Source organism: Emydura macquarii, unplaced genomic scaffold (genome assembly GCF_026122565.2).
Source record: "Emydura macquarii macquarii isolate MOO-44397 ecotype Brisbane River unplaced genomic scaffold, CSIRO-AGI_Emac_v2 contig_691, whole genome shotgun sequence".
Classification (NCBI taxonomy): domain Eukaryota; kingdom Metazoa; phylum Chordata; order Testudines; family Chelidae; genus Emydura; species Emydura macquarii.
In genome coordinates this window covers 10,714,545-10,737,010 of record NW_027130828.1, presented here as the reverse complement: position 1 = coordinate 10,737,010, position 22,466 = coordinate 10,714,545, and the positions used below count along the sequence as shown (strand labels likewise).

Genomic DNA, 22,466 nt, shown 5'->3' with positions numbered 1-22,466 from the left:
AAAGTTCAATTTATACAGGAACCTGCCATTTCATATTGTCACATATCAGTTTCACAACACTAAGCAAGCGTGGTTTCCACAATAAACACCTCTCTATTCCTCACTTTCCTTGGTAATCATTTCCTTATTCGCTAACTGTCTGCATTTCCCATTTCCTCTTTTGCAAAGACAACTTTATTATTTAAGGAAAGCAATACTCTTTCATCAAACTAGTTTTTACTTCCCCATTTTCTTTTCTTCTTTTCACTTTAACTTAAGGGTAGAGTTGAGATGCAGCTAAACAAACCAATCCAAATCTGTTCAACTTCTGTAAATTTATACTTTTCAAAATAAGAGGGGAAAAACAACCCCCCCCAAAAAAAAAAAAAAAAAAAAACACAGGAAAAAAAGTGCAGAGTGAAATTTTATCATCCATACCCTGAAGGTCATTTGATGAAGGATAAGAGTGCCAGTTTCAGTACTGTACTCTGGGATGAGATACCTTTATCATTAACAGAAAATTTACTGTAACTCCTACACAATGGGCCAAACTCTGGGCCATGACACATCATCATTTTAAGCCAAAATCCCCACTGACTTGAATGGAATGAATCTTAAAACCTGAACGCCTGATAAGGCCCCTTGACATCAGTAGGTGTGCATTGCTAAACTTGAGAGCAAAATTTGGCACACTTTATCTAAGTTCTCTTATCTAGCCTGTAACTCTTACATGCACAAGCTTCCATTAAAGTCAGCAGGACAAATTCTGCTCTCATTTACATCATTAAGGCCCAGCTTGACAAAGCCCTGGCTGGGATGATTTAGTTGGGGTTGGTCCTGCTTTGACTAGATGACCTCCTGAGGTCCCCCCTGTCCCTAATCTTCTATGATTCTATGTCAACCCACTAAAGTCACCAAAGTTATTGAGTAAATGAGAGAAGAGTTTGGCCCAATGAGTGATCTCTGTCTGCAAAAAAAGCAGGTCTGGGCTAAATGTCATATTCGCCCATATCCCCATTCTTTCTTAATCCAACCATATTTCCTAGCATCCCATCTTTAGTCAGAGATCACATCAGCGGCTGCCTCTCTGCAGCTCATTTCAAAGGGCTGCTGCTGTTTGGATGGATGGTAAATCCAGGTCCCCTTTTCCCCTGAGGACCTAATGCAGCACATATGTGACACACTGCCTGAGTTTAATTAATTCTATTCAGACAGCTGTGGGCCAGTATCCAATAGTCCTAATCAAGCAAAACTCCCAATGAAGGTAACAGTTGTGCCAGAGTAAAAACTACATCAGGACCTCAGGAGGTGTCCTTATTCTATACTGTGGCCTGCTCTTTTTAAAACCATACTTCCCCACATAACTCCCCTGCCAAATTTTCCTCTCCAAAGACTCTGAATGACACATACAGCTTTCACCTTGTCATTGGCAGCAAGATAATGTAGGTATATTTGTTAAATTAAATTCAGGAAATATCAAGGTCAGTTTACTAGCAGCAACTTTTATGCCATAATGATAAAACATCACAGCAAATATAGGTGACAAGACTGATATGTCCATGACAGATTTTCTAAGGCCTGTCCTGAATTCAGGAATAATAGCAGAGGAGGATTCAAAGGGTGAATATTCTTCATGGTGCTAGCTAGTATGATGACATTTAAATAATGTGACATGCAATGTTCAAGTGTTCACGGGAAAAGGGGAGAGAGAGAGAGAAAGAGAGAGGCATCATGGCCTAGTAAATGAGCATACACAATTCCTATGCTGGAGTACAAGGACTTCCCATATTCTAATCTCAATACCATCATGCTATGGACAATTCTGTTAACTTCTCTCTGCCTCTGTTGCCCCAACTGTAAAATGAGCATATTATTATTTTCTGGCTTCACAAGGTTGTTGAGTGTTAATGGTTGTAAAATGGCATACAAGTGGTATTGGCCAAATCTTTGCTCTTGGGGCTAAAGGTGTTGCATTGAGCCAGCCAGAATTTCTCTTGAGGACTCACAAGGTACATACACTGGACAGTAGGTCCCCCCCACTTTCAAAAGGTGCAGCCTACTCCCTGCTCCATTCCCAGCCAGCTCTACTTGCCCGTGTGGAGGAGTGGTGGCCTCGCCCTCATCCCACCTCTTTCCATCCCTTTTGGCCACCTAACATACATGAAACACAAGGAGGGAGCAGGACTGTGCTCCCAATTGGGGTTGTGGCCACCCTCTGCACAGGGATGCAAAATGAGAGCTGGAGAACCTCCTTGTGTTCCTTATCACTTACACGAACACATTGGGGGGTGGAGGGGGGTGTCAGCCTGAATCTCCCTCATTATTGGCATCTCTATTCCTTCCTATGCCTCTTCCAAATAAAGGATGCTCTAAAACAGCAAACTCCTCCCTTGTTAGTCTAAATATTAAATGTGGCAGTTTAAACCAAAGCATATTACTACTGCAAGAATTCGGGAAGTAGATATGAATGTCTATAGTACATTTTATAGTGACGTTGGGATCCTGTATGAATGCTTGCTGGAATACCCGTATGTCTCAATTCTCAGTAAGCCTCAATTTCTTCATTCATGGGAGGAGGGATGATGGGGAATAAGAAAAATGTGTACAAAAGACTAAATATACTACGAAGACATTTTCACCAATGAAAAAGTGCACTATCTCCTAGATTTTCAAACACCATGTTGCCTAATTAAACCTGATGTGTCCAGTTGTCCAGCCTCTGAACTCACAGAACCACCTTAGGGCTGTGTGAAAAGCACCAAGCAGAGCACATTTTCACATACAAAGGATTAGAAGGCATATGACAAGGATTAGCAATTGGATTAAACAAACATGTTTCAATATTTGCCACCTATTGTGTCAGCTGTTTTGTTTGTTTGGTTGGTTTTACTAAGAAAAAAAAAGAAAGTTGGGAACCGTAACCACAGCTCTAACACAGTCAATGGGAAATGTTTTCTCATGTAAGGCTCAATCCTGCAAGGTGCTGAAGCATGCTAGCCTGAGTTAAGAATGTGGCCAGCCCTGCTGAAATCAGTGGGATTATTCATGTGTTTAAAGTTAGGCATGTGCTTCAATGTTGTGCTGGATCAGGGCCAAGAGCATTCATTACTTCCAGGGTGTTTTAAATGCTATTTCAAATGTATCTTTCTTAGGGCTATCTATACATTTCTGCAGTAAACTAAGCTAGTATCTGTGGTAACTGAACGCCTTGGCCCTTTGATGCTCTGAGCTGGTGCTCTATTAAATGAAATCTAGGGAGGGTCTGGGTGTGTGTAAGTAAAAAATACCCTTTGAACTTCCAGATTAAACCTGTCAAGACCCAAATAAGAGCAAAAAATACAGTGCAGAAAGAACTGATGTTGGATCAATTTATCTTAGCATTTTTCTATAGTCTTGGTTTAATGATTCAATATTTATGACATAAATAATTTACAATCTCTTACTGATGGTAAGAAAGCCATCAGTTTGAGCAAGATGTGAATTTGGGTCTAAAATCAGGAACAGTTAGAAGTAAATCACAGAAGGTGAAATTCTCCCTTGTGCAAAGCACCTATGCATCACTTAAGTGGGACTTAAACAATGCACAGACCTTGTGTTGCTCATTTGCACAAAGGTGAATTTCATCCCTAGTGGATAATAAGGCCCATCTGAAGTAACCAAGGAACTGAAGTTGGTGACACCATTTTACAAACAAAAGACATATCAATATCTGAAGAATTATAAATATGAAATGAAAGAAAAAATAATTCTAAGAAAAGTTAATTAGATTAGAAAACAGTTAATGGTATGATGAGGCTGAGACTTGGATAACAATGGCAAGTATTAAGTATAGATTAAAGGAGAGTCACAGGAGTACTGAGACAATAGAAAATGCAAATTTTGGATTGAAAAAATTGAAGCTGTTAAGCATTTCTTCCCACATTTGTGGGAATGAGATACTGTATGAGCTCAATGAAACCCCATTTCATGTATTAGCACGTAGATACAGTATCAGAAGGAACAGGCTATGACCTGCAGTGATAGCCTGAGGTCCTTTTGTATTAAATGGACAAGATACAAATGAGAAAGGTTTGTCACAAACTGCAGCTTTATTAAACAGCAATTGCAGTCTGAAGATAGGTGAGAACAGCTAGAACTGTATTTTCTCAGCTTGTGACAGGTCTACATTATTATTTTGCTTTTGAATCTATTATCTAGGTTCTTATATGGGCCTCACTGCATAGTGTTTGAGTGCCTCACAGTGTATTTATCCTCATAACACTGCTCAGAAATGCAGCATCATCATCATCTTTTCTGTTTTACAAATAGGGAACCGAAACATGGAAGTTCATAAGAAAGACCATATTGGGTCAGACCAATGATTCATCAAGCCAAGTATCTTGTCTTCTGACAGATGCCAGTGCCAATGCTTCAGACAGCAATGCTGCTGTTCTGGGCAATTTTGAATGATGCATCCCCTGTCATCCAGTCCCAGCTTCTGGCAGGTAGAGTTTAGGGACAACCAGAGCACAGGGTTGCATCCCTGACCACCGTGGCTAATAGCCACTGATGGACCTATCCCTCCATAAACTTTTGAACCCACTTATACTTTTGGCCTTCACAACATCCCATAACAAGGGATTCCACATCCTTATGCTTGTTTTAAACTTGCTGCCTATTAATTTCATTGTGTGACCCCTAGTTCATGTGTTATGTGAAGCAGTAAATAACACTTCCCTATTCACCTTCTCCATGCCATTCATGATTTTATAGACCTTAGACTATCCCCCCTTAGTCATCTCTCTTCTAAGTTGAACATTTCCAAACTTTTTAATCTCTCCTTGTATGGAAGCTGTTCCATATCCCTAGTTGTTTCTGTTGCCTTTGTCTGCACCTTTTCCTTTTTTCCTATTTTAAGGGGGCTTTTTTAGATGGAGCAACCAGAACCACATGCAGTATTCAAGGTGTGGGCATACCATGGATTTATTGTAGCATTATGATATTTTCTATTTCATTATCTATCCCCTTAACATTCTGTTAGCTTTTTTGACTGCTGCTGCACATTGAGCGGATGTTTTCAGACAACCATCCATGATGACTCGAAGATCTCTTTCCCGAGTGGCAATGGCTAATTTAGACCCGTTATTTAGTATGTATACTTGGGATTATTCTTTCCAATGTGTATTACTTTGAGTTTATCAACACTGGATTTCATCTGCCATTTTGTCACCTAGTCAGGTGAGATCCCTTTGTAACTCTTTGCAGTCTGCTTTGGATTTAACTATCGAGTCATTTTATATCGTCTGCAAATTTTGTCACCTCACTGTTCATCCCCTTTCCCAGATCATTTATGAATATGTTAGACAGCAAAGGTCCCAGTACAGATCCTTGGAGGGCTCTCCATTGTGAAAACTGACCATTTATTCCTACTCTTTATATCCTATCTTTTAACTAGTTACTGATCCATGAGAGGACCTTCCCTCTGTTCCAACTACTGCTTATTTTACTTAAAACTCTTTGGTGAGGGACCTTGTCAAAGGCTTTCTGAAAGTTCAAGTACACTATATAGACTAAATCATCCTTGTACATATACTTGTTGACTCCCTCAAAGAATTCTAATAAATTGGTGAGACATGATTTCCCTTACAAAAGCTGCGTTGACTCTTCCAACACATTGTGTTTATTTATTGTGTCTGATAATTATGTTCTTTACTATAGTTAGGCTTACCAACCTACTACTTATGTTAGGCTTACTGGCCTGTAATTTTCAGGATTGCCTCTGGAACTTTTTTTTTTTTTTTTTTTAAAAAAGGCATTACATTAGCTATCCTCCAGCCATATGGTACAGAGGCTGATTTAAGCAATAATTAGTAGTTCTGCAATTTTATATTTGAGATCCTTCAGAACTCTTGGATGAATACCATCTGGTCCTGCTGACTTATTACTGTTTAATTTATCAATTTGTTCCAAACCCTCCTCTATTGACAACTTAATCTGGTATAGTTCCTCAGATTTATCACCAAAAAAAAAAAAATGGCTCAAATGTGACTCGTTCAAGGTCATGCTGGAAGTATGTGGCAGAGCCAGAAATTGAACTCAGGTGTTCTGAGTCCCAGGGTATCTTTACCACAAGACCATCCCCTCCCCTCTCTAAATAATAATATTGTTTAATGTTCTTAATTAGTCTCTTTAGACAAATCCTCATCCTAAAGAATTAAATAGTAAAATGCCTATTGATTTCAATAGGATCAGGATCTGACCCTTTATAAGGAGATAGGTAAAGATCAGACCACACAGTTGATCTGCTTTCTAGCCCCTTGCACTCCAGTCACACTTTCATCCACCTAACCCAGACTGTTTGATCCAGTCTCTTTCATCTCCCCAGGATCCTGACAGTTCAGCTCTCTCATTCTCACTTTCCTGCCTGTCTATACCAGAAACCCCTTGGGAATCTTTTGGGTAGTCCCCTAGGAAAGCAGGGTGGTTAAGAATAGATTATTTTAAAAATTGAATTAATTTTAAAATCTCATTTTTAAAAAAAATTAAATTAGATTTGAAAAAATAAACCTATATAAAATTAAATGTCAAGTTATGACAACCTACTTTAAGGCCTAAACTTATTATATCAAAATAATTAATTTAAATAAAAAACCAACATTAAGCAGTATATGTTTGCTACCAAGTTTTAAAGAAAGTTAGACCACTGAACTGGTGGAAGTCACGGGCAAAGTGTTGGTACCAGAGTTTGCTGACGTGTTAAACCAGCCTTTGATAACAATAACTTCTCCTGCAGGTGCAGAGAGAATATTTTCTTCATTTCAGTTTATTCAGCTAGTTTAGTTCAATGTTCACTCAAAGTTACAAAACCAACTGAGAGCTGAAAAAGCAGGGAAGCTTGTTTTTCTTTCTCAATCTATGAAGAAAAGCTACGTATGAGAGGATGAGATTCCACTAGTTCTAAAACGTTGAAGGACTTGGTTACTAGAAAATCAGTTCAATTCATGAACTACAGATAATATTCCTTTGTTTAACAGGTCAGTTTTCAATTCAAAACATTTCTGATAAACTTTTTTCTTATGTATCCAGCACATTTAACGTTGTTTTTATTAAATAAAAACATTAAAAATGGTGGTTTTGTACATTTTAATTTATCTGAATTTCCATTCAAATGCAGCTCAACACAAATCACAAGTACAAAATTAATTATCTAGAAAATAAGAAATGCATCATTCACCATTTTCTAACTTAATAAAATATATAAGAAATAAGAATCAAATAAATGTAAGTTAAGCTAAATAATTGTTTAAATGTGTATAGACATAGTGTATCCTCCTGGTTAGCAAAAAGAAATACCAAATTTAATGTAAAGACTACATTTATTTTCAAATCAACTTGTGTTAATGGCTACCAATCAATGAGAATCAGCCTTTCTTTAGGAAAATAACTGAAAAATATAAATGCAAAACACAATTAAAATTTATTTAAATCAAGGTTTCCTACTTGTTGATTTAAATCATCATAGAAATTGGTTATTTAAATTGCATTGATTTAAATCAATCCACCTGAGGGGAAGAGAACATCCTTCTTCAGCAACAGAAGTACAGGATAGTCACAAATGATGGGCTTTATCAAGACACCAGCTCATTATACAATTATAAGTCCTTGTGTATGACAAGTCATACAGATATGAAAAGGTCATTACCCTTCCTTCTCAAGCACAGCTATTTAGCAAAAACACCACAAATCTCCGAAGCTGTTTACGGATATTATGCCTTGTTTTAGAGATAGGCCAAAACCAGAGTCTCATACTTGAATCCTTTTGAATTTTGGGGAGTAGGGAAGAGTTTGGATCTGAATCTCTAGGTTCAGTGTAGATTTTAAATAGGCAAGACCTTATTTTCTGGTTCCAGTTACTCAAGCAGAAAGGCTGTTCTCATGAGATTTTGACCAATAAACTGGAAGTTCTCATGAGATTTTTCTATGAGTTCCATCATTCAAACTGCATTCACAATACTGCTGCCCTTTTAGGCTTAAACGTCACATGGACTGCGAATGAGATATCCAAGCAGCTGAATTCAAATCAAAGCCTTGATTCAGCCTCAAGGCAGAACTCTCACCACCCTGTACACACATTTCCCAACCTCTCTCTACTATCATATACAAAGTTTCATTAACAGCCTTGCAGTTAATCTGCAAACCATCAGTAAACTAGGGATGCTACTTTGCCACCCGTACACAAACACACTTACTTGTCTGAGGAATTTGTGCTAATGCTTTCCAAATGTGTGAGCTTTTGTTTTCTATTGTTTAAGCAACCCATTCTGCCTGCTAAAACAGGATTCTTATAAGCCAACCAAATGGAGATCTAAGGAAAGGGGAAAGTAAACTAGATATGTACATAAGAGCTAATAGGTGCCACTCAAAAACACTTTATTATTTTATGGCTAACTGCACCCACCACATTACTCATGTCTTTCTGAAATGAAGACATCAACTTACCTAAGTTGTTTTGCATAGCTGATTTCAATCTCCGTTCTTTCTTTTACAAACTTGATGTATTTTTCGAGAACATCAATTCCCCATTGCGTGTGTTTTTCTAAATTGTCAAACTGATCCTGCAGTGAAGCAAATAGATAGTTTAATCTCACTGAGTCTGGAGATAATTTAAAAAAACAACAATCCCAAAAAGGACACATCACTACAGAGAAAGTATTGCTAATATTTTCCATGATTACAGTCAGACTTTTTTTGTAGCGCAGGTTTTTATCAGCCTAGCCAAGTTCAGTTCAAGAGAGGCCAAGACAGTAATTTCTCTTAAGTGCTGCTTTATGTAACATATTCATTTCCGAAAGTTGGGCTTGTCATGTGACAAACAGTTTCTGAGCACCAAGAAATGCTTGAACAGAGGTGTACAATGTTGTGCTTTAGGACTTCGTTAATCATATCACTATAGATAACTGCTAAAAGACCCACAAATTCAGAGATCCATTCTTAATTAACACCTCAACTGTTTTTCTCATGTTGATAACACATCATAAGTGTCAACTGAAACTTTGTGGAGCCATTCTTCAAGATTTTCCTTTAAATAATTGACATTTATGGAATAATTTTCTACAGAACAGAGTTGACTTCCCATAGACCTTCATGTTTACTTATAAAATAGAAAACACACAAACAACTAATATGCCAAAAACTGATTTTAGCTCTGTTTACAGTGATCCTTCTTGCAAATCCACATTTAAATACAGATGCTATTTTTGTCTTTAAATATTGCTGTCCCCAAAATCATACGTTTTCAGTAAGTCTTCTGCATTGAAGAGCATTCCATATGTCAGTTTGAAGTTTCCCAGATACCAAGAGATTAGACAACACTACATTCAGATTAATTATCAAATCTTATAATACAGAGTTCTTCCTTGTCTCTAAAGAGCTAATACAAAAAGATCTTAGCTTTTCAAGTTCTAGCTCTCGGATGTTATGTAGTCACTATTTAATTTCACTGCACTAACACAACATGCAAGCCTAAGCTTAACAGATCTAGCCTTCTTAAAATATGATTCGCAACACAAAATCTAACACAAGCCTCATTTCCTCCAGTATATCAGAATGCAGGCTGTGACAGGGTGAGTATCTCAATTATGTTACTAGCTGAGAGGTAGGGTGTGATAGTGCCAGCTTGCCAAAAATGGAGTAGGTAGGGAATGAACACATTAATGAGAAAAAAGAAAAAATTAAATCCTTAGTACCCTCCTGGTACCTTCGCTAGCTTACAAACTCTGCTATTCCCAACATCTTAGTTTCATATATTATGAAAGCTATATGCATAAATAGGTTTGAGGCCAGATTCTCACCTAGTATAAACTGATGTTACTCCACTAAAGTCAACGAAGCTACGATAATTTACACCTGCTGAAGATTTGGCGCTGTACAACTTTCGGTTTGTAAAACCATCAGCGAACATCAGAAAAACAGACTGAAACCACCCCCCACCCGCCCATTTCCTTTGATTAGTAGAACAGGAAAACAGACAGCACTCCCACAAAGTCTACTCTAGTGCACGAATATGTTGCTTCTAAGCAGACTACATTTGGTACAGTGTAACATATATCAATCAAAATATAAACTCTCTTGACATAAGTACAGATCTCTCTAGATCTCTCTAGTGTATAGTAAGTCAGTCTTGCATAACGGAAGCTGCTACACTGCTTGCTAACCTTATTGCTCCATTCTTGGCTGGGCCCCTTGACAGAGATTTGAATCAGGTCAAAAAAGGGTAATATACAGAATTTTATAAAGTAGCTAGCTAATATAAGGTACAGGACCCATCTATTTTCATGCTTAGAGCTTGTCTACATGCAGAGTTGCACTGGCTTAATTTAAGGTGCAATTTTAAACTGATTTAGTTAAACAGGAGCAAAAGGTTTCAAGGATGCTTATTTCAGTTTAGTTTAAGTTAATTAGGAACAGACATTAAATTGAAATAAGGCACACTTCAACCAAAATAAGCCACCATTAAACCAAAATACCAGCATTTATGCAGCGGTATGAAAGGCAGAAGTTACCTGAACTGGTGCAAGTTTGTCTGTAAACAACCCCTCATTTCAGGAGGCTCCAAAGCTAAAGACAATACAAAGAGATGGAATGGATAGATTAACAGACCTCACCTCTCCCCAGAGAGAGGCAATCTAGGTCAGAAAGAGCAGAGGTGTAATTTCAACACAAAGAGCCACCTCTTCCTCACACTTGCAATGATATAAGCTCTATCAAAAATCAATGGGATTGCACAGGTGTACTAGAGAGCACAACTTGGCCTATTGTCTGTCTTTAAAGTTTTTGCCCAAGAGCACTCTGAACTATCACATTGAATACTGTTCTACGAGCTAGACCATTACTAAATAAATCTAAACAATATGTCACAGAGACAGCCTGTCACCCATGCATTTACATTCAGTCTCAAACTTTTTGGACGAGAATTTCGAGGCGGGAGAGCCTCTTTCCAATCTCTTTTTATGAAAGTCACAGCACTCTCATTGGGTATACTATATTAAGAGCAAAGCTTAGCATCCAACCGTACCTCTTGTACCCTTTTCAAAGAGGAGGAATCATATTTCCCCTATCAGGGGCACATTTCAAGGAGATATTACCCTTTTAAAAAACGGCAAAATGTGCTGAACACTCACAAAGATACAGCAAGTTCACCGTCGGAAGGTGATCTCCTTGCAGCCTAATCAATTTGTTAAACACCCTATTTTTAGAATACCATTTAGACCAGAATATGAAAAACCTGATGATAACTCCTTGTGGATGGATCTGTCTGGTGAATTAGTCTGCTCTGCTGTTTGAGTTGCCTGCCCAAATCGAGTTTAGGGAAAGAGAACTCCATGGTGTACAGCGCAAATGAGGGATTGAAATGCTGCAGTGCAGGCAGCTGTCTGAAAATGAAAGATACTAGAAGTGTTAAGAAAATGCTAACTTTATACATGCAAAAGCAGCAGAGATAATGGTCAGTGGTTTGAGTTGTGGCCAGAACAGTTGCAAGCACTGAGCTCCAAGAACAAGAATGAAGACAAGATAAACTCTTGCTGCTTACTGCATTCAGATTCTGGCTGCTTACTGTTACAGATAAAGTTGCTGCCACTGTTGCCAGTAGCTTCTGAAATCTACCTTTTTCAAATTAATTCTTCTAGGGCCATTGCAAACACCACAGTGTTAAGGATTACACATTTTTAAAAGCTGTAATTTGCGATCAAATAAATTCCCTATGCTAAATGTTCTTTTCTGCTCCTGTGCCTCATCAGTCTTAATTGAGAGCCACTTCCTAGCCTAAGCTTGTTGAATAGACAGATGGGACAAATGAGGATGAATAGGTTTTTAGAGCCCTTTCTCTCACAGCACCACTTGTCCTTCAAGACCTCATTCGTCTCTGTTGCTGGCAGCACAATTGGGCCTATCTTCACTTGACCTTGATTTTTTTTCTGCCTCCTGAAGGAACATGAACACGAACACACACACACACAAAGAACTGAAAGTGGCACAGCTGCCTGTGGTATGAAGAGACTGCACTCAGGATGGTAGTGCCTCTTTATTCAAATTGCTGTTGGAACCCCTAATACTTTTGAGTGACATCAAAGGGGCAGCAACCAAAGCTCTCCAGCAGGCCTTTAACTGAGGTCTGTTAGCATGTGGAATGGTATCCTAAAGGAGAGTGGTGGAAGTCCTATTACTTGGGACATTTTAAAACAAGACAGAGTGCAGAACATATGGTAGAAAGCAATCCTGAAATGTCTGGGCGATAGAGAAAGATACCATCGTGGCTAAAATTTCAGATTCTAAGTAGTGACAACACACTTCATTAATGAAACCTCACATTAAATATTCTAAATCATCAGAACAAACTCTTACTGACTCATTGAAAGACCACTACTTTCCTATCATGCATTTCACTAACTTTTAAAAATGATTATTACATTTGATCGTTATTTTCTAACTTTCCTCCAGACTCTTAAATACTATTGCTCCAAACAGAACAGCAGCCATCAAGATGATAATACCAGGAGTTAATTAACAATTACAATCATACAGAAAACTTTAAGCACTTATAGTGTGGTCTATCTTGTGAACTTTGAAATGTTAAGTATAGAGATTTTCAAAGGCACGAAGAGCAGTAAGTCCCACAAAAAGTCAATGGAAGCTGGGTGCCTTATTCCCATTTGTGTCTCTGAAAATTATTAAGAAGGAAATCTTTCACAATCCCTGCACAAAACTAATGCGGAGCAAAGAAAGGGTGCAGGGGATATAATGCACAGTGGGACTATCATATAGCAGAGGACCACAATTAGGAAAAAAGGTCACCTCCGGTTTGTTTGTTTGCAATGAAAAGAGCACAAACTTGTTTTCCAATAATACAATCCACTTTCTCTCCTCTGAATTAGAAATTGTTTTACCACAGGCAAGCATTTTTTAGCTGAACAATGCATTGACGAGGATACCTATATCACAGCATCACCCACCACCATTTCTATTCGGTTTTGTACACCTTTCTGTGCTCTGGTCTGACAAACCACAAACTTTCCCTCATTCAAATCTCTCCTTGAGACTCACTTCTTCCATGCCACCCACAAGAAGTCAGCCAAAAATAGCTTAAAAGAAAGATAGCACTTTTCATTGAATGATAAGGATGTGCACATACCTAAACTCAGTAACTGCCTACTCATACTATTGTAACCCTTGTCCTTTCTCATCCCATTTCATTCCATCTGCTCATTGTCCCTACTTGTCACACATGCATAACATTAGGCACTGATTCCTGCAGATGAACTCTTATATCCTCAGGACTTCCCCAGTTCCACTGATCCCTACCACAAAGAGCTTATGACCTGTGGGCCTGAACCTACAAGCTGACATAGGTGGCTCCTTGTGGGTGGAAACTTGTTTAACTGGTGCCTTAGGTTATAAGCTCTTCTGAACAGGGACTGCGTCTTTGTACTTGTTCTATGAAGTGCCTAGCAATGCAGATCATCATTACCACAACAAGAAGAGAAAAGCTCAAAGGAGGAAAGAAAAGACCTTTAATCATTAACTTTAATGGGAACTGGGCATCTAAATCCCTTAGGCAGCTTTGAAAACTTCAGCCCTACAGCAATGAATGTTTCTAACTTTATTTCTGTTTCTATTTATTCTTTTACAGTGTTTTTATCATAGCCCCAAAATAACTTCAAGCCCACGCATTTTTTTCACAGCTCTGCTGCAAGCTTTTTATTCTGGCAATGCTCAGCCCAGGAACAGTCATGTGTGCTTGTTTTTCCTCATTTTATTCTAACTGCCAGTTGCAAAAGATCAAAAGATAACAATCTGTACTGCAATCCAAGGTGTGATTGCAGCCTAGATAGACACAGTCATGCACATATTAGTAAAAATAGCAGTGTAGGTGTAGTCGGGGCTTCAGCTCTCGCTGTACAAGCCCACCGAGGACCCTTGTTGCTGGATCTATAGTGCTATTTTTAGCAATGCTAGCATTGGTATGTCTACCTGGGTAGTAATCACACCCTGGACTACAGTACAGACATTCCTCTAGTCACTACTCCAGTGTTAAAAAAACAGATTCACTAGCACAGCAAAGCACCTTAGGAATAAGGAAAGAAGCCATAAGCAATAGTACAGAACAAAGAAATGAGGCAAAGAAAACAAAAAGCACACTGCAATGTTTTTTGAACAATAAAGGAAAATAAAGATTTTCAACATCAGTTAAGGTTTTGGGATTAAAGAAACAGCTTATGGGTATTTCAGTCCATATCAACATGCTCTCGAATGAACTCACACAGATAACTGATAAAAGACAAACACCATAGTACCCATGGGCAAACACTTTTCGCGAAACAATCACTCCACATCTGACCGCTCAGGTCTGATCCTCCAAGGAAACCTGCACATTACTTTCAAAAGATGAGCCTGGGAGCTTAAATTCATGACTTTGCTAGATGACATTAAAAATAATAAAGACACTGGGTTTATGATTTATTATAACAATCTGTCATCCATTAACCTCCCTTTTTTGTCCTATGGCTGCAGAGGTTTAACTGGCTACTTCACCTTGAATGGCCTCTTACAAAGTGTGTGATACCTGCAGAAGAACTGTGTAGCTCGAAAGCTTGTCTCTTTCACGAATAAAAGATATTACCTCACCATTTTTTTGACTTTCTATTATCTCAGGACCAGCATGGCTACAATACTGCAAAGATATCAACACTGTCAATCTACCTAATATTGGACTGATTGTGAAAAAGTAAATGGAGGTTGGGAATGATTTTTTTCCATCTAGCTCAGGTTATTAAGTTGTTACCTGCAGCAAGAAGGAATATTATGCTGGGATCCCAGAGAGATAGGGAAAAGTCCCAGAAACTGGTGAAGGAAAGGGAGAAAGTCTCTGATTCCTCTGCAACAAAGGGAGGTTGAGACACACAACTGTGTAAATGACCTTTCAGAGGGAAGCAGTCACACAGCTAACTTTTCTGGGACAGAAAAAGAGGTGATGGAGGTATCCCAATCCAAGACCCAATTTAACAGGACACCAGTCTTTACATGCTTGTGGACAGTAACTGTCTCTTTAAGTAAAGATGCAGCTCCCACAGTAATAGCCAAGAAGTTGAGCCTAGGAAACTTACAGGAAGCAGTTGCCTATGAGCATGCAAATGACCCTGCTAGCAGAGGGTCTTCCTCTGGGCTGGTAAGACACAGACAACAGCTGAGTGAGAGCTGCTGGGAAAAGATGCATCTGACCAAAGAGCAAAAACACTCTTAACCCAGACAGCACAAATCATAACTCTCCAGAAAAAGGGGGCGGGGAAGGTTACAGTGCTAGCAGTGGGGATCACAGAGGGAAGATAGATTTTTTGCATATGTACAGTCCTGGGGTTGGGAGATTGCTCCACAGAAGCTAGCCAATATGCAGAATCCCCCTACATCTTTACCTCAACAGATCTTGGAGTACCAAAGCCCTAAAGATATGATTGGATTGAGAACCCCATGCTGAAGACTGAGTGATCGCAGTGCCCGGAGGGGTTTGCTGCTTGTCAATAGCATTGTGAGAGACAGCTCAGGCTGGACAGTTAAGGGAACACAGCGGTCTCACCATTCCAGGTTGTACTCCAGGGATCCCCATCACAGAGGTACTCTCCCAAATTCTGGCTTTAATCCAAGATTGACTCCTGATGGATGCCAAGTGAAGATGCTGCTCACAGCAGTCTGTGGAGATGAGTGTAAGATCTTCTTTCAAGAGTGCTTTGATCAGCATTGAAATAGTTAATATTTGTGCCCATCAAGAGCCCATGCAGGATTGGGGCCTTAATTTGTCATCATTAGGCTTCTGTGATAAACCATAACTTTGCCAGTTACATAAACTGTAATATGATTCCCTACCACAATTTTATAATGGTATTGGCCTATCCACACTGCAATAGGGTTAGAAAACAGACTACCCCCAAACTGGGTCAGACAACAATGTACTGGTATAGGCTGTTTAATTTTAGATGGACATTAAAAGCACGATTCAAAACTAAGGAGATTTTAAGAAGCAGGGAGGCTTTTGTTGTATATATTTGAAAATATATCTAAATTATATCTAAAACTATATCTAAATTATCTAAAAATCAATGAAAAAAGAAGTTCCTTTCTTTACAAAGCAGTTAAGAATGTTAAGGATATAATGAGTGAATAAAATGTTAAAATGTAGGCATGTGTTAAAGAGTGCTATTTAGGAATAGATTGGTGTTCTAAGACCCAGGTTTGCAATAAGCAAAAACAGTTGGCCCCAATATTTCAGATCTTGCCAAAAGGTGACTCAGCCTTCTAACTTAAATAAAACGTGTACAAGGTACTTCACTATAGGACTGTGAACTATAGGACTCTTTCAAATGAGGCCTTAAAAAAATCAAAAGATCTTGCCTACGCTTTGTGGACATAAAAGAACCCATGAAACTTTATTTTATTTTTATAAAAGGAATAGGGGATTGCCCTGGTTTTCTGTGCTCGAACTGTCCTCCTTCTATTGTTGTGCAGTGTGCTGGGAATTGGTTGCTGTTCTTTATCTCAGGTATGGTGTGTTGAGATGATGCTTATGTAGTAGTTTGGGATGAAGGATGATACATAAACGTAAGATATTATAATAAAATAAAGCCAACATGGTTTTGCTTAGCACAACAGTCTGAGAATTCACCTGGAACCATGAAATGCATTTAGGGGAAAGTGTTTCTTATCAATAACCATAAAAGAACAGTCAAAGATATGTTTTCTGTTATGCATACCCAAAGTAATTTTCTGACATCCAACTCCAAAGTAAAATTCTCTAAAGCTGATTTTTTAAATCTTTTTTCCCCTAGAATACGTGGATACAAGTCTGTTACCAGCTGATATAAAGTGGAGCCAATCCTTATACAGAAGGAGCTGCAAAAAACTTTCCTTAAGGGTAGTGTCTTGAATTCCAACCACATTCCAAATACAGGCTTAGCTTTTTTTACGGGCCACGTTATTCGGGACCAAACAAGATTCTTTCTATGCCTGAAGTTTTTACATTCCATTTATAATCCAGTTATTAGACCTGGTGCTCCAGTTTTGATTGTTAAGCAAATCTATTACCTTAGAGACATACTTCCAAAACCACTTTAATAAAGATACACATATGGATCAGGAACCTACTCCTACACATAGGATGATGCTGTCCTTTTTGACAGACAGAGTAATTCCATGTGTACAATGTTTTAAGAATCTGCCAGTACGGGCACATTTTCAACTTAAATGAGAAAACAGAAAGGCGTAGAATAATCATTATTTGTTCTATCACAGCATTTAGGAGCCCAAGTCATGGTCCAGGACAACATTGTGCTAGGCATTATACAAACAGAACAAAAAGACTGTCTTCCCCAATTTAAGTACATTTTTCAAATTTTGATAAGAAATTTTGAAACTGCAAGACTTTCTTATTTTGGTGTTATCTGTTCATATGTCTTATTCTGAAACACATTGACAAAATAAATAAAAAGATTAATTTTAGTCTACTTCTAAAATTTTTTAATAGGCAAGTGGTTAAACAAAGCAGTAAAAAGGATTTAAATTTTCAAAGCTAACTATGGGATTTTGCCACACAGATCCTATTCATTTCAGTGGGAGTTGTGTGGCCAAATTCTTTTTAAAGCTTTCAAATTTCAACCAACATGTGTACCTAACATCACTTCAAACAGTTTTCTAATCTTTTACAAAGTATCCCAAATCATTGGTAGTATAAGTACTACAGAGTGAAACTGAAATGATCAGCATAAATATTGTTCTATTCCAGCTAGTATGTATTCACATCACTGTCCTCCCCAGGATGAATTTAGAACTGCTGAGCTATCTGTCATAGACTCTATATTGCTAGCTGTTAATGGAGAGTCCACAATAGCTCAAGTGATAAGCCAGTGCATTTAAAGGAAGAGGCTTTAGGTCCTATCCTTGTCATCCTTGTTAAGTTCTGAATGGCCACAACGTGTAGCATGGTAACAGCTAAGATGACCCTGTAAAACTGTCCTTTCAGAGGCACAGAGAACTTGTATTTAAACACTGCATAACTCTAACACAACAGCAAACTGATCCTGGTGTTGACTGCAGCCTGCTACTCCTTGCAGTCCAGAACCCAGCCTTCTAAAATGGATGACCTTCAGAACCTGCAGCTGCACCCAACACTCTTGCACATCATCAGCAGCTTGTCCCACACAGACTTTTTACAATTCAGACATTTCTGCTTTATAAGCAAATGTTCTGTTCAACTCTGTTTCTATAAACCCAAGAATGATAACTGGCCTTTGGAGTAAGTATGGACAGCAGAATCAAGTTCAGTATTTGCAGCTGGGACTACATGTACATAACTTACTTTGGGCCAAACTGTGCTCCAGTTGATTTCAGTGGGCACGCATGTGCATGAAGGCAGAACTCAGCCCTTAGCATCTTTTGTTTGCTGCACTGAGAGTCTAAATTTGAAGAAGGCAATAACATTTTTCTTAACCAATAAATCTCTTTTTAGACTCTCTCTCAAGCTACAGTAGATTTTCCACAACAGAAGCCTCTCTCAGCTCTCAGGAACAAGAGCCCAGCAAAAATAAATGAATGCATCAAAGTAGGTGGAAAATAAAGGGAAAATATTTGCACAAAATGCTGACCCAACAAAAGCACACAAAGCATTTGTTCAGTAAAGACTATGAATAATTTAATCTGAGGCAAATTACTAAACATCAATTAAGATACACAATACAGTACAAAAGAAAGTTCCCACACACAAGGTTCATGTTGGCAAAGGAAGCAGTTTCCACCAAGGATAGCAGGGCTGCAAAGCTCTATAGGATTATCAAAGTTATTCTATCTACTTGTTCAATGGTACATGAGATTTTCTTAGAGAGCTAAGAAATTACGAGAATCTGAAGAGAAACACGTCAGTCTAAACCCATCATGCTTAAATGAAAAGTCATGCAAGCAGAAATAAGGAGAGGTCACTTGCTATCAGCTTCCACAACGTGAGGATGAAAAACAATTGTTTCCTGTACTCCAGACATGGTATCCAAATGATTAAAGAAGTAGATTTTACAGTATGATTGTCCAGACTGCTAAGTAATCTAAAGGTTTGGAGTGTTAATTTACTTGACCAATGAGAGGAACTGAACTATAGCACATAGATCACCATCATTTGTATCCAGCAAATTGTATTCAAAATTTAAATAGACAAGCAGTGTGGAACTGAGGCACCGAGAGGTTAAGTGACCTGTGGCAAAGCCAGGAATTGAACCCAGATCTCCAGAATCCAAGTCCAGTGTGTTAAAACAAAAAATTATTCCACCTAGAAAATAAAGGGAAGCTAGTGCTGGGCACCAGCATACTCTGCAAACCCTTTACCCTTGTAATACTTCTAGCCTAAAAGTAAAATAATCAAGGTGTTTTATGGGAGCAATTCAACTGTGAAACTCTCTTTTGACCAAGATAGCAAGATCTGGGAATCTTAGTATTACAAATACACTACATCAAATCATATTGAGCAGATAATACATTGAGAAAGAATGTATAGGTAATGGATCCTAACCCCTGCCACTTTATACTAGTACTCTGGATAAGCAAGTTTAGCTGCACAGGAAGGATTATTCAGTTTGCTTGCCATTGCTAGTATTGTCTTGCAATAAATCTTTAAATCCTCTCAGATTTAAAGAAGGCATGTGAACGTTTCGCATTGTAACATACACAATAATAATAATAATAATTTCAGTGCACTGATAGGACATTTTATGCCTTCAGAATATTGGTACAAACATTAAATACTCATAACACTGAATAGGCAGGTCACTAAATATCCCCATTTTGCAGAAAAAGAAAAAGAAGAAGAATGGTTAATTGATTTGCCAAAAGTCTCAGCAAGCATCAGAGAGAATACTGGATTGCACAATTCCAGCCTTGTGCTCTGACCACTTTATCACTCCTCTCTGTCACACAGATTTAGGGTAGGATTCTAAAAAGCATTCAGTGTTGGTATAACTCTGATCTTATTGTGCATCTCTGGTAGATTTGTATCAACTTCCCAATTCTGAGCAGAATGTTGACTGCTACTGCATCATCATAACATTCTTATTTCAGTCCTCACACAATTAGGCAGGAACAACAAATCTATGCTTTACCCACCCAGCCAGCTTTCCATTAAGTCATACTGGTCTAGGCCATCAATAAAAACAAACATTTCCTTGAATCTTACCTTATACAAAAGTTTAAAAAATAATCTATTCATGCCTGGGTTTTTTTAATATTGTCCATTTAAGTCACATTAAAACCCTGTGTTGTTCAGACTGAACTACACTTACACAGGATTAACCTACCTGACTGAAAAGGGATCTACATGCTCAATACGTATGACTCCTCAGACTGTCTACTAGGATTGGATATGGTACATGCATATTACAATAAGAGTACATAATTGCATAAGTTGGTGCTTAGATACCAAGACTAGAGGAGTATCAGAAACACATTAAATAAATAATCAAATAATTATAACACTACATATAGCACACAGAGGGTCCAGTCCAAAGCCCATTAAACTTTCTAATAGGAAAAACTCTCATTGACTTCATTGGGCTGTGGATATATAGCACCTTTCATCCATAGGTCTGGAAGTGGTTTATAAAGCTGGCCAATGAGCTTTGACGAACAGGTATTTAAAACTCTCTTGAAGAATTTAAAATAAAAAATATTGCTGCTATTTAATAACACTACAGACTTTGATAATATTTAAGACAACTAAGAAATGCTAGCAAATTAATATGCTACACCAATTCATTTGGTGAGCAATCTCATTCAGATCCTTAAGCTGCTTGCACTGTGTTCTGAATGTGTTAACAGGCAGAGAAAGATCTCAGGCGCCAAAGAACTATTCTGAGAAGGTGCCACAGTTGCTCAAGCATAAAGCAGCTTGCTGTACTTTGGACTGATCGCTAGAACAATGACAAAAATTTTCCTTTAAAAAAATTAAAACATACACAGAAGACCACCATGTAACAATAATGTTATTAATTAGAAGATCAACATAAACTAGGGTTAATTGATTACACAGTTTCATAATAAAACTGATGAAGGTGTGGATTCAAGTTTTGAATTAGTAGTTATAGCATATTATGTTACTTCCTCATGTTAAAATATGTTAAAATATATTTTAATTTTATTTATTGTTTTGCTAGGACTGTTTAGCAGATAATAGTCTAAATCACAGCACCCCAGTGTGTCTAATGATGTGCATAGTATGTGTGATGCAGGAAGTTCTGTTCTTAATGCAATTCCATGAACAGAACCAAATAGCTACGCATTCATTGTTTCTACTTTTCTAATAAGATCTAATCATAAGCCCTTCACAACACAACCCATGCATTTCATACACGAGAGAGAAAACTGATTCTCTGTGTGTTGCCTTATGTTCTTCTATTATAGAAAAACATATGTGAAGTACCAAAAACAATGGCAAATATAGTTGCTCTTTTCCAACCAGTGATGTGGGAGGAAATCTAACAGACATTTGCTTCATTTCCAGAAAGTAACAAATTCATAAGGGCAAGTGAGTACTCTAAATGTCTGTTTAGCATAAACAGTGCCTGTAAACTAGATGCAAATCTTTTACAATCCACTTTCCAGCAGATTGCTATTCAGTGTAACCACTGATAGTGTAATTATAATGATGGTTAAATATTAAGTGCAAATTAGTTAATTTAGTGAAGAGGATAATACGAACATTTTAGAGCTAGACTGGCACATTGCAACATATAGTACCATGGGTTAGGAGCAGTGGTATAAAGTGTAATTCATTGTCCCAATCAGTCTCTACTTCCATCTCACTCCATGGAGAAAGTAAGCTTTACCAGCCCTTCTTTCAGATTATCTCCACCTCCACACTGGCTCAGCTATGAGGGCCAGTGTGCTGAGGACCAGAGCCAGGGCTCATCCCAACTCTGGCTCACCTGAACAGGAGATGGGACTAGCATCCCTGAAAGGGCTGTCCTACCCCCATATATCCACAATGCAGGTATCCCAGAAACTGACTCCTTACACCCCTGTATTCTTCTGCATTAGAAAGTAGGTCAATTCATGTCTGAGCCTTTAAGGAGTAAGTAATCAAATCCTTGCATGGAAGGTGCATATACAAATCCTAATATCTCTATCAGAGTTGCAAGCACATTAGCCACATGCTACTTTGAAAGTCTAGCCCTGGAGGGTTTTAGCAGATGCCATTAAATATTGATGCTGTTATATGCTTAGTATTTCTGGCAATTTACTTGATGGGGAATTAATTTGTATATAGGGTAAATAATTCTTTGAAAAAAAGCTTGTCAAGAATATGGATTTTAACAGCATTAAGCAAAGATATCCTGTTATATTCCCAAAATAGTCTCTCTATCATCACAGTATATTGATTTTAATTTTAAAATTACAGTAAAATGGATGCCCTTTTGGGAGGGAAATCA

At 38.0% G+C, this 22,466-nt stretch overlaps 1 protein-coding gene across 18 annotated transcripts in view; it reads right to left on the bottom strand.

Moving 5' to 3' along the window:
- Positions 1-22,466, bottom strand: part of FNBP1 (formin binding protein 1) — a 134,936-nt gene that overhangs the window by 94,103 nt on the left and 18,367 nt on the right. For all 18 annotated transcript variants that reach the window (XM_067541972.1, XM_067541973.1, XM_067541978.1 and 15 more), the window contains exon 2: positions 8,458-8,573. In XM_067541972.1, coding sequence (XP_067398073.1) covers positions 8,458-8,573 — 116 coding nt within the window. The remainder of the gene's footprint in view (positions 1-8,457; positions 8,574-22,466) is intronic.